A 12,977-nucleotide genomic window follows, 5' to 3' on the forward strand; every position below is an offset into this window, starting at 1 on the left:
GCCCTTTCCCGCTTCGTACATCAACAGGTACCCAATTGTAGGGTACTGGGTACCCGTTGAAATGGGTCAACGAATATTCGCTCCGCTTCATTTATTATTTAATTTTTAAAAAATATGATTTATACTAATTTAATTTTGTATTTTACACATTTATCTAACATTTAATAAAAAAAATTTTCTCAAAAAAAGTCTCCCACCAAGAAACAAGCATGTGAAGAATATACAAGAAAAAGGAAAAAAATAATAAACAATTCAAAATCAATAAAAAATTTGAAATAAGTAACACATTTTTTAAATATATGTTCCACATTAATTAAACTCTTTTCTATAAAATATAAGATCATGACTTCTACAAATGAATCTTGTAAATAAACTATGATCTTTCATATTTGTAACGTAATTTATTCAATGAAATTGTTTATTTAGGTTTAAAAATATTATTTTATAATGTATATAAAAATAATATATATATATTTATATATATACGCGCAAAGCGAATCGTGTACCCACAAATTTTTAATTATATGACCATAACCCTCCGCACATCTAAGTGAGTACTCAATTCTCTTTTGACCCAATCAAATAATACAGATTAGATATCCTAATTTATGGATCGAATGAATACGGTTGATTTTCAAGTTAGTGAGTAATTTTGCTCACCCCTAAGAAAAATGTATCTGTAGACAATTAAAATTGTTTATCTATTGTGTATCTGCAGCCGCAGGAGTGAAACTGCAAACTTAACTAAAAACAAAGAAAAGTTTTAGTCAAGGAAAACGCACATGCAGATATATAGACACGAAAAGAGGGGAAGAAAAAATAAATAACAATGAACAATCGAAACTTTACAGAAATTAAGTCCAGATATGGATCCTCTCAAAATGATAAGATCAACAACAAAACATTGGTCACTGAAGAAGAAATTATTGCTCTCCTATAGGCAACTTATCACCAGCCTAAAACCAAAGCTTTGGAAAACTATTAGTCTAAGCCACAAAGGCAAACAATTAGTCTAGCTCACATATGGAAACAACGTACCAATCATCTTACATATTTTTTAATTATAAAGATCGAAAAGTAACAATCTCCAAGCATCTCTAATACACAACACAAACTATGCAAATGCAATTTCGGCCTAATAATCACCTAGGTGCGTAGCCGTCTTCTGAGAATTACCATCCTCGCCACTTGAGAAACATTCTTACCATTTTTCTTCGTAATCCCCACAGGGAAAATCACACCACCACCTCTTAAAAATATTCTCATTATCAATAAACCAAGCACTACTATCCAACTACAAGAAGTAAGGTACTCCTGTCCTGGGTCCTCTCATTTGGTTGTTTTCCTCAGTTTCAGTGAAGAACTTCACTTCTCTCTCCTGGAAACACAAATCAAGAACAGTTGTGGAGAAAAACGAGAAGCTCATTAAGTTTTGACCAGTTAAAAAAAGCATTAGATAGAAACAACAATCTAAACAATGATTTGCATAATAGTAACACATTTTTTTATTATTAAAACAGCCTACATTCTAATTAACAGCAAAACCTCCCCCTGCCTATCCTCATACTGGGTAGTGGGTTCTACCATGGGCCGATTTTTAACTACCCTGCAATCCCGTATCAGAATATAAAGTATCCCCTTTCTCCTATGATTGTTGTATTGCAGGGGATTGTTAGAAACTATCTTCCCGTTATACGCAAAGAAAGTCTCTATTTATGTGTCAACTGCTGATAGTCTATATACAAATAGCTTTTCTTATTTTCCGAGTACGTTTCTCAACTCTCTTTGTTTTCTCAATTTTGAACAAATGTATGATTCAAGTATTCAAAGTGATATCACATGTTTTGCCTTTACATCTGCTTTCTATAAATCATGCTCCACTTCATTAAATCACCAAATTTCTTTTATCCTTTTAACAATTTCCATAGCTCCTTTGGTTCTAACGAAGAAAAATTACTCCCTCTTATATCATTTCTGTTGTCCAGAGTCCTTTCTAACAAGTCTCCAAAATATTCACCACTATCATAAGTCAAGTTCATTATCACCAAATTTTCTATACCCCCCCCCCCCCCCCCCCAAAAAAAAAACTTCTTTCGAATGTTCATTAGAGTCGAGAATCAAAGTTCAATATATGTAAAAGAAGGGGAAACTTCGGCATTGTTTGGAAAAAAAAAATTACACATACAAGTTAAATCACTTTTCATTGCCTATGCATTTGGTCGAAAAGCCGAAAGAAAATGGATCTTAGAAAGAAAAAATGACCACTTTGATCCAATCTTATGACCAAAAACATGTATCACTAAAATGGACAGTCACAGAGAAAAGAGAGGTGGAAACAAGCATAAGAAGTTGGATTTGGTACCATATTCTCATTGAAGCTCAAAATTGATGCTACATTTCCACAACGATAGCAGTAATTTGGTGCAGACCATACCTGCAAACAAATATATTGGATGACGTAAAGACACGAGTCTAAACTACGGAATCAAGTCAAAATTTCAGTGGCAGAAATGAGAAAAGAACTCACAGTAACTAGTCCTTTATCTTGAAACATGTATTTTAGGCCTTCCTGCACTAGTTGGTGGGCCCGACAAACTAGATCAAGCTTGTTAATATGATTGAACTGGAGAAAGAGACAAACAGTTAGCACAAGATGAATGATAAAGTGCACACATTCACACGACTTACCTCAGAAGTAACCCTGGATCCAAAGAGCCAGCCTGCTCCTCTTGGACTGACTGCCCATGTTTCAATATCTTCAGGGTCACTCCACATGAGGTCACAGAAGGGCCCTTCATGGGGAATTTCACAATTCCTTTCAATGACCCTAATCTGCCAGGCCAATAACAAAACAAAATGTCAGTTCTTTAAGCATACCATAGTTATGAGAAGGAGAAAAGTTTCAGGAACTCGTACTTCAATAATAAAAAGGTTAGGGAAAAATATCAACCACTGTTGTCAAGATCAGTTTATCAGCAATCCTATAGTCCTAAAGTTCCAAAAGAATCCCCATACCACAAAAAACTACTACAAGTACGTAAACAAAGCAGAGAATAGGTAAAATGTCATTAACAGACTGCTAAAATTCCATGGTTACCATAAACTTCAACAGGAAAGGACTTGAAAGGCTGTAAAGCGATTAACTTCCTAGTTTTGTATGAAAAGTGGCAAAAAAGTTGTAGCTGTTGACTCAAGGGCAAGCTCTGGAGAAAGAAAGCATTTATCTTTGACTATTGCACAAGACAGAACAAAAGCCCATTGAACACCTTCTGCTCCATTGCCAAATTACTTCATCTTTTGGAGTCGATTGGTGGTAAGTTTGGTCTGAACCAGCCCTTTACCAATAACTGCAAGAATACAGTCCAACAATTCGGACCTTATGAAAACAAAGAGAGGGGCAGAGTTTCACAATCCTCCCTTTCAGTAGATTTATGAAAGGTCCGCCTTGTTGACATGTCTATGAAGAGAAGAACAAGCCCAGAAAATAACTAGACTTTGCCCTGTATCATTATTGGGTTGCTGATCATATTATCACGAAAGTACAAGTGGCATGATCACAAACAATGTAACAATATACCATTTCATAATCAGTACAATTTTCTCTTTCTGTTCTCTGCAGGATTGGCAGCTTAATGATGCCCTAGTAATGTCTAAAACATCCTACATAAGATAACAACTGGATCGTGAGGATATAGAGCAAGACAAAGAGCAAGAAAATATGACAGGATTATCAATAATTTCTGTAGTTATTTCTTGTGGATTGGGGTGGATCATCAAACTAAAGTAATCTATTTCCTAAATAAGCAAGATTTCCAAGATACTTCAAAGCATGGTAAAACAAAAGTTGCACAAATATCATGTGCTATACGTGCAAATTGCCAAGTATTTTTTTCTGGCTTAAAAAACCAAGAAAATATTTCTCATCAAAAAAGATGCATGACATGCCTAGTGCAGCATGAAGCTGCAGGAAAATATGCACAATAAGTATGATGAGTTTGCAGAACCCAAACCTGGTCAATAGTTCTAATGTCCGGAGAAAGGCCACCATGGACGCATAGTACCTGGGATTCATGAAAACTCTCAGTAGAGTAGAAATCATAATCAATATACATTAAGCAGTAACAGGCAGACCCCCACAAAGACAGTGAGGGAGAGAGATGCAGCCAGCTTACTGTTCCATCTATAATAGCTGACAGTGTTAGATAGTCAAAAACATCAGTGCAATACCGCCATGCATTAGCATTTCCATACTTTCTCTGGCATTCATCATAGAATCCATACACCTATAAAGATGGTAAATGAATGTCCTCAGAACTTTGCACTAAAGGAAGGTGAAATACCTATAAATAGGGTGTACGTGTTTTAGAAGCACTAATTAACATGCATCTCAGATTAACAACGAAGGAAACACTTTCCATGATAAATTTAATGAACAAGCTATCAGGATAGAAAGCACAACTTGATTAATCATCTATTTGGAGCCTTGAAGCCACCATCCTAACCAAATAAAGATAACTCTTTTCATCAGAGAAAGCGAAACAAAGTGCCAGGCCAATTACACCAGATAACCCAAACAATTTCTCAAAAAGTTCTAGTATTTGTACCCAATGTTCCTCAATGACTTTAGTTCAGAAATGGACCCTAAAAAACTAGAAGAGAGGGGGAAAAAACCAAAATCTCTCTGAGATATAAGACTTTACTTCAGAAATTGACCATAAAAAACTAGAAAAGAGGGAAAAAAATCATAATCTCCCTCAGATATAAGGTTTCTGTCTTCCAAGAACTTTAAAAAGCTCAAAAGGAGCATAACTCTAAAGCATATCAAGCAGATCCAGGATTACATACAACAAAATCATATCATGAGACACCAATGGAATTCATTCCATCTATCCACTGTCATAGGATGAATAACACTGGAGAACTAACGACCTCTCAAACAAAGATTTTTTCTTTTTTTTTTTTGGAAAAAGGGGGGGGGGGGGGGGGTTATACATTCAAGCCAATAATTCAACTAGACATCTTGCATGGATGTGGTTCAAGAACAGGGGCTGCAATCCATGCTTCTAGATTGTGGAAACATACATGTTGAGAGAGAGACAGAGAGAGAGAGACCTGGGTTAGTTGTCTGCTTTCATGGTTTCCACGTAGTAGTGTAATATTAGCAGGGTATCTGGCAGCAAAATAAAAATCATGCCAATGCATAAGTAACATGTCATAGTCAAAAACTAAGTCAAGCAGTAACTACAGGAACACTGAAATAGAATTTACTACAGCAACTTACTTAGAAGGATAAAGTGTCCACTTGTTTTTTTGTTGTTTGGGTTTTTGGGGGGGGGGGGGGGGGGGGGGCGTGCATGAAGGAAAAAGAAAACATTACCTGACATAACTCAAACCCTTATTAAACCCAGAATGAAAAATCTTGTCTATGACTTTTCCAGTAATCCTTTTCGTATGAGTCAAATCTTTCAGAGTTAGTCAAAACTGTCTCTGGTGGTACCACTTTAGGGTATTCGCAGTTTTTTGACAAAGCTAGACAGAAAATCAGTAAAATTATTGTAGAAAAGCTTTAGCAATTCTTGGGAAAATTGGCAAATTCCTCAGCTGAAGCTAAACATAATACTCAAACTAATGTTTCGGCATGAGTTATGAACTCATTATTGAAATCGTTAGTAGTTACTTTTCACAATATAATAATCCCAATGGCTGATGAAAGCTAATATGTACAAATACTCAGAAATATTTCATGTATTCACAATTGCTAGACATCAATCATCAGAGTACTGGCATCAACATAATCATAAAATTTCATTCTGTTCCTTAAAACTAGTTAGCAACGCTAAGTACCACATGATTGATATCTAAGACTACTAAAACCAATTTCTCAGTCCACAATATACACATCTCCCGTCATAATCACTAACATCAATCCATTAATCTCAAATCAAACCCTTACTTTAGTATGCAAATATAAAATAATTGAGTACTTTATTACAAGGTAAATTGATTTGATCTCAACTAAAAAACCAAAAACCAAAAGCATCATACAGAAGAGTCAATGGCTACCACTGTATTTGCACATACCTTGCTTTTAGGAGCAACAGAATAGTGAAAACTTCTAGACTATTATATCCACGGTCCACAAAATCTCCCTAATAATGCACAAGATTGTTTATAAAGTCATTAAATCACTAAAGAATAACCACAAACCAAGAATAACATACACCACATATTCTGCACAAACTTACCATAAAAATGTAATTTGTCTCTGGCACATGACCTCCGGTTTGGAAAAGTTTCATTAAATCATGAAATTGGCCATGAATGTCACCACAAACTGTCACTGGACTATTGACAGGCTGCACATTTGACTCCTCAATCAAGATTTCCTTCACCTGAAAAGTTTCAGTGTTCAAGGACAGTGTAGCAAACAAACTGAAACAGGTGATTCATTTCAAACATCAAATTCCTGTTATATTAGAAAGTTTGACAGCAAACTTAATAAGAAACTTAGCACATAATCAACTGTACAGAGGCACCTAAACAGCGGCAGGGAGCTCCATTATATACAGCATTTATTACCAGATCTTTAGCAAAGTTTACATGCTAGATGTACACTCTGAGAATGAGCCTGCACTTCATTAATGTCTCATGGCCTTCTATAGCTTGATCTCCATATAAATATGTAAAACATATATGCGTAATTGCACTTATTTACATATCATGCATTGCATTATTCTGATAACAATATAACAGGGGTACCCTGATGTCACAAGGTTGCAAACCACATGCAGCCTTAATAATGAGCATTGAAAAGCAATAGGACCCTGCAGGTCCTTTTCTTGGAAGAATTAGAAGCTGCTATAATAATAAGTTACATAAACATACGCAACTGACAAGTGGTCAGGTATAAGGACTAGTAAACAGAAAGACCTGATATCCACAGGATGTGGCAAACACCATTACTTGATTGGTGAACATGTAAGTTTTTATAAGTTTAAAGCATTTTGTCACCTACCCACAGCCAAACCATCAACAACTCATCATCCTTCTTCAGCTGACAAGATCTATCCATCTTTCTTCTTCTTCCTCCTCCTCCCCGGCAGCGATGTTACCTAGAAAGTAAACCCATCAACAACTAATCATGCTTCGTCATTCAACTTTCTTCTCTACTTCTTCCTCTTCCCTGGTTCCCATATTCCCAACTAAGCCAACTCATTATAACCAACGAATTTTTCTCTTTCACTTCTCTAAATCTGAGTGGACATAATTCCTCATCAACCAATCTTAATAACATCTATTGAAAATCAAATTGAACATGTCCACAAACCAATTTTCAAGTTCTAATTCGAGTAGAATATCATGTCCCCTAATGCGCTAAGCTATTCCTCTTCTCCTTCTGCTTCCACTACCGCTACTACTTATAATAATAATTCTTGCAGAATAATAGTTACCAAAAGCCACCAACTAAAATCATATCCTTATCGACCCTACCAAGAAACCTAAAACCTAAAACCCGAGTCTTGACAAAAAATCCACCTTAAAAAAATCGACGAAAATTCAACTAATTGCAGCAAAAAGTAACCACAACAAAAAAAAAATAGTGAAAAATGCATCTTTTGCCCTAAAAAGAAGGCAATCAACGACAAGAGATTCACCAAAAAAAGAAAAGAAAAGAAAAAGGAAATACGTATTCGCAGAGAAGCTGGAGCTCGTCCTCCGACAAGTGTTGTCCCTCTTTAACCTTTGCTATCCACTGATCCAAATCCATCACCGTCATCTTCTTCGATTTCAATTCCGTTTTTTCCTCTTTTCTTGAAAAGAAAATCAGAAATGCGAAGAGTAGGCGAGGGCAACCGCAGCGCAACGACGGAGAAAAAAAATATGAGAAAGCAAATGGAAAAATGAATAATTAAAAAAAAAAAGGCCTTAACGAAGTATAGAAAGTCGACGCAATGAAGCTTTCGACTGGAGAATGGACCGGACGGGGAAAATCTAAAGATTTTTCTTTTTCTTTTTGCCTTTTTATTTCTCTCCTTTTTTATTTTATTTTTTTCCTCCTTTGGTATTTTGCTCTTGTTTTGTCACTGGGCGGAATAGTTTTTGATTTCACATTTTCAAAGTCCACTTAAATCTTTAACACGAAAAACAATGGTGAAAGGAAATTCTTGATGTATGACATTGGTAGCACCTAGCAATAATAAAAAGAGAAATTGTAGCTTTGATTAGTTCTTAAAATTTGCACGAAAAGCAAATGTAGTACCAAATGTTAAGTTTCTATATCCATTTTGATTTTCTTCTGTTACTATGGAAATCAGATCACGTGCAACTAATTTTTATAAAATTTAAAAGTAAGTTTGTCACATATTGATCACTTGAATAATTAGTCTTTAACCTAAAAATTTTTTGTCAACCAAATTTTTGTATCTTTAGGCTAGAGAATAATTACTCATGTGATCAGTATGCCAATCAACAATTCTCATTCACTACAAATTTGTCTAATAATAATATTTCATTTTTTTTAATTTTTAAAAAATACTTGCTAGTATGAAACAACACGTGATGAGATGAGATTCTTGTAGCAATTTACAAAACAATCCATAAGACTAAATGTGCTAAGCTATTGAAACATTTAGAACTATATTTGCTTTTGCCCAAACTTTAAGGACTAGAAGCACTCATGCCCCAAACATTTGAGACTAAAACTACATTTCTTTATAATAAAAACTTCAAAGATGAATACAAACATTAGGATCAAAAGTCTCTATGATTACTAGACAAATGTCTTGGCGTAGTTTACAGTCAAGATTACTTTAGTGTCTTGCATCATTTTAGTGTTCTTGTGCTACAAGATTCAATCCATAAGACTAAATGTGCGTAGATATTGAACATTTAGAACTATATTTACTTTTGCCCAAACTTTAAAGACTAGAAGCACTCATGCGCCAAACATTTGAGACTAAAACTGCATTTCTCTCTAATAAAAACTTGAAAAATGAATACAGACATTAGGATCAAGAGCCCTTATGATTACCAGACAAATGTCTTGGCATAGTTTATAGTCAGGATGAAATCGTGCCACATGAATGGCTAAGAAGGACTCTACCTAACTTGCATCATTTTAGTGTTCTTGTGCAGAAAAAAAATGAAAAATTAGCATATTAGTTTAGTGTTCATGTGTCCAAAAAAAGTTGAAAATTAGCATATTAGCAAAGGATGCTACTCCTGCTCTCCAACTTGCCCAAACCATCCCCACCAATTTCCTTTCCATCTAAATCATAATAGAAGGCGAGATCTTTCCCCAAATTCTGAAAAACAAACACTAAATATTTTCTTCATGCTAGCATCTCTTTTCATTCTCCTGGAGTTGAGAGGGGAGGAATAGTTAAAAACTTAAACAACCACACAAGAAATTGTGTTGGAAAAATTATTATGATTTCTCACTCTTCATGTGCTTGATTGAAAAAGTTAACTTTTTTTTGGAAAAAAAATAATCTAAGATTAAGATTTAATTCAAGTAAATCCCTTGCATGAAAATATTAGTGATATTCCAAAAAGAAAATTGTAAAATTGTGGAATTGCAATGGGTGTGATGAAGAAAATTTGGGTGGATTTTTTTTTTTTTGCTTTAATGTAGGTTATAAATGAGAAAAGTAGAAAGGAAAGACAACGATAGTTTGAATTTGCACCGAAACGGCCACAAACAACCCCCCCCCCCGAAGCCTCCGACCCTTTCCCTCTTGCTTCTCTTGTTTCTTATGGAGTCTTTGTCGGTCCTAGTAGTCTTTGACACTTGAGGCTATGGCGGTTGTTCAGCCGCTGCACCTTACAGGAGGCGGCAGTCCTCTCCCTCCCAAATCTTTTGTAGTGGTAGTCACTTCAAGCACGATGTCTTCTGCTTCTTCTATGCTAGACATTGGCGCTATTACGTCCTATAGGGGGAGCCTGCGTTAAGGTTGTCTCGTCAAGAGATGTTGTTGATTTCTAAACCCTTCAAGAATGCATTGGTGGGTAGGTTTGCTTATCGTAGGCCTTCTATGGATGTAGTCAGGAAATTTTTTCTTTCCCTTGGTTTGAAGGGTCAGTGATATTCTCATCCGACCGGTGTTAGAAGAGGACTATACTAGAATTTTTGTTCGCAAGACTTGGTTTGTTCAGAATTCTCCCATTGTTGCATCCAAGTGAATGCTAGATTTCAAGGCTTCGCAAGAATCCTCTATTGCTCCTGTTTGGGCTTGCTTTCCCCTCCTTTGAAAGGAAATACCTTGAGAAACTGGCCTCTATTCTTGGTCACCCTTTACGTCTTGATGGTGCCACAGGAACTTTGAAGTGCCCCTCAGTGACTAGGGTATTAATCGAGTTGGACATGGCTTGTGCCCCTATTAAGCGTGTCTGGTTAGGTGATGATGACTTCGGTTTCTAACAATATGTGGTGTATGAGAACTGGCCCACATATTGTTCCCACTATTCGTGGGTTGGTCACTTCATTGAAAGTGGCATCAATGATACACTTGCACCTAAATCACATAAAGTATTAGTGAAATTCAAATATCGAATTGTACAAGCTATAGTGAAACTCCCCGAATCTTTAAACTTTTTTGGAAGGTTGTGTACACTTGCACCTAAATCATATAAAGTATTAGTGAAATTCAAATGTCCAATGGTACAAGGTATAGTGAAACTCCCCAAATCTTTAAACTTTGTTGGAAGTTTGTGTTGAACGCATGCCTAGCATTCCTCCGTTGATGCTATTGTCTCATGATCTTTAATTTTCCTCTTTCTTGACATAAATCATTCAAGAAACGAGCATAAAAGGGAATTTGGAAGATAGCATCAACAAAAGGAATATAAATCCTAATTTGTTTAAACATTTGAGCAAATTTCTTAAATTTCTTCTCCTTATTGGTTTGTTTCAACCTATCGGGGAAAAGAACGGAGTTTGTAGCATTCTTATGAGAAATATGAGAAGAAGGCATATCAAACTCAATTGAAACATGATCCTTTTTACCGTCTTGTTCATTATTACCCCTATTTTCATCATTTTTTTACTTTTACCAAGGTGATTATCATCTAATTGTTTGCCACTTCTAAGAGTGATTTCATTCACATGTTCTCTAGGATTCATTTCGATTTTACTTGAAAATTCACCCGGTTGCCCAAATTAATGGAATTAGCTATATTGCCTAATTGGTCTTGCATATCCCTAATCACGGTCATATATTGTTCATACTTGTTTTAACATCATCAAATCTTTCTTTTGTTTCATGAATATATTTTTCAAAATTGACCTCCAAAATTGAAACACACGAGACAAGTGGCCTTGTTGAAAATCGGGTGGATTGATAGGTTTTTGTGAATTTGATTGGTCTCTCCACACTAAATTGGGATGGTTTTTCCAACTAGGGTTGTAAGTGCTTGAAAAAGAATTATTTTGAGGTGACTAATTGTAGTTGTTAACTGATGTGTGCACGGACCTTAGCCCACACAATGATCCAAATGATCCAGTTCGAGTGCTGTTAGGCCTAGTCACACGTGCACGGGCTAAGCAATTCAAGAAATCACTTCAAACCCTTGTGCGAAATGTTCAAGACCAACAAGGAGTCCATCGGACGATTGAAGGCTTGGAAAGTGATAATCAAGTTGTCTACACATTGCTCGAAGCCCATGAAGAGCCAAGTGGAGTCCACGGGTCCCCTGAGTAGAATCAACCAACTGTTGGGCCTTCAAAGTCTTGAGTTGTCAAGTCATTGTTTAGATTAGCTACTAGTTGAGTCATGGATTCGGCCCACCTAGTCCAAGGGATGGCCGAACCTCCCTTTCCCTTTTCCCCCTAGCATTAGGGTTTCTTAGTCGTGAGTCTATATAAAGGGTTACTTTGTACGAGTTGAGGGTTAGACGTTTTATCAATAAAATTCATTGTTTCGATTCTTTCTAGTGTGAGAAACTCGATCCTCTACTTGCTTTTGGCAAGGGTTCTTGAGTAATCTCGTGATTGTTCTTGATTGTTCTACCGACCTATCCACTAGAGTATTCACCTCGATTGGAATCGTCGTTCTACCACCTTCAATCAAGTCGTGTCGTCCGTCTTGGTTTTGGGTTTCGCAAACCAAACGTTGGACAATCTCGCTAGATCCTTGGGCAAACGTGCTATGTGTCTCGAAACGCGTTGATCGAGGAGCGTATTAGTTGGCTTCAGAGATTAGGTTGAGGTATCTTCTGTATATCCGTTTCCTTGTTCATCTAGTTCGTCTAGGGTTTGATATTTTCGCTGCCTTGTTATAAAAAAAATTTCTGTCCGCACCTTTTGCTGTTCCTTGTCACGTCAATCTCTGTTCGTGTGTTGTGTCGTGCATGCTGTCCGTGTAGTCTTCACGTGTTGCTGCAATTTGTTCTTGTATTGAGTCGCTAGTGTTCATCAAATTCTATCCGCAACTTGTTCTAGTTATTGGTCGAAGTTGCTCATCAAGTCTGTCCGTAGTCTTGCTCATTGTTTTGTGTCAAATCTGTCGTGGTTCGTGTACACTTGGAATGTACAAAAATTCTGGTTGAGTTCCCAAATCTATCTTGGTCGTTAGTCATCGCCTAAGCAACAAGAAAACCACTTGGGCGGTGGCTAGGGTTTCGTTTCGCGCTAGGGTGTCTTTCTCTCAAATCTGTCCAAGTCGTTTGAAGGTCATCCAAGTTGTTTTACTTGTTTTCCAAATCTGATTTGTGGTTAAATTCGTTGGTGTTTGTGAATCTTGAGGAGAACCTACAAGAATCTAGGGTTTCTTGAATTTCTTGATCACAATCTTGAAGTACTTGAAACTTACTTGGACGTTCTTGAGGGATCTTGATTGATTACGTGTGTTGTTGTTTGGCCGAACCAAAATACTGGAATTTTACCCTTTCGACCAAGTGCTAGTGTTGTTCCTTTAATTCAAAAATAGAATTGAAAGGAAAAGAAAGAAAGAAACTCGGGTGGCAAGAAAAACAAGAAG

The 12,977-nt window shown here is 36.3% G+C and overlaps 1 protein-coding gene across 2 annotated transcripts; it reads right to left on the minus strand.

Moving 5' to 3' along the window:
* Nucleotides 1–981: 981 nt before the first annotated feature.
* LOC113742551 (phytochrome-associated serine/threonine-protein phosphatase) lies at nucleotides 982–7,994 on the minus strand. 2 transcript variants are annotated; one of them, XM_027270406.2, is made up of 10 exons: nucleotides 7,688–7,994; nucleotides 6,246–6,392; nucleotides 6,082–6,149; nucleotides 5,113–5,170; nucleotides 4,173–4,283; nucleotides 4,011–4,061; nucleotides 2,689–2,832; nucleotides 2,528–2,623; nucleotides 2,363–2,434; nucleotides 982–1,378 (listed from the first exon to the last, which is right to left on the minus strand). In XM_027270406.2, exons 1-10 carry the CDS (start codon nucleotides 7,775–7,777, stop codon nucleotides 1,295–1,297), a joined length of 921 nt encoding a protein of 306 aa, XP_027126207.1. In that variant the 5' UTR covers nucleotides 7,778–7,994; the 3' UTR covers nucleotides 982–1,294. The 2 variants fall into 2 exon arrangements, with proteins under 2 accessions (XP_027126207.1, XP_027126208.2); XM_027270407.2 differs by lacking the exons at nucleotides 982–1,378; nucleotides 2,363–2,434; nucleotides 2,528–2,623; nucleotides 2,689–2,832 and adding an exon at nucleotides 3,296–3,660 and having other exon boundaries at nucleotides 7,688–7,914.
* Nucleotides 7,995–12,977: the final 4,983 nt, after the last annotated feature.

Source organism: Coffea arabica, chromosome 4e, assembly GCF_036785885.1.
Source record: "Coffea arabica cultivar ET-39 chromosome 4e, Coffea Arabica ET-39 HiFi, whole genome shotgun sequence".
Classification (NCBI taxonomy): domain Eukaryota; kingdom Viridiplantae; phylum Streptophyta; class Magnoliopsida; order Gentianales; family Rubiaceae; genus Coffea; species Coffea arabica.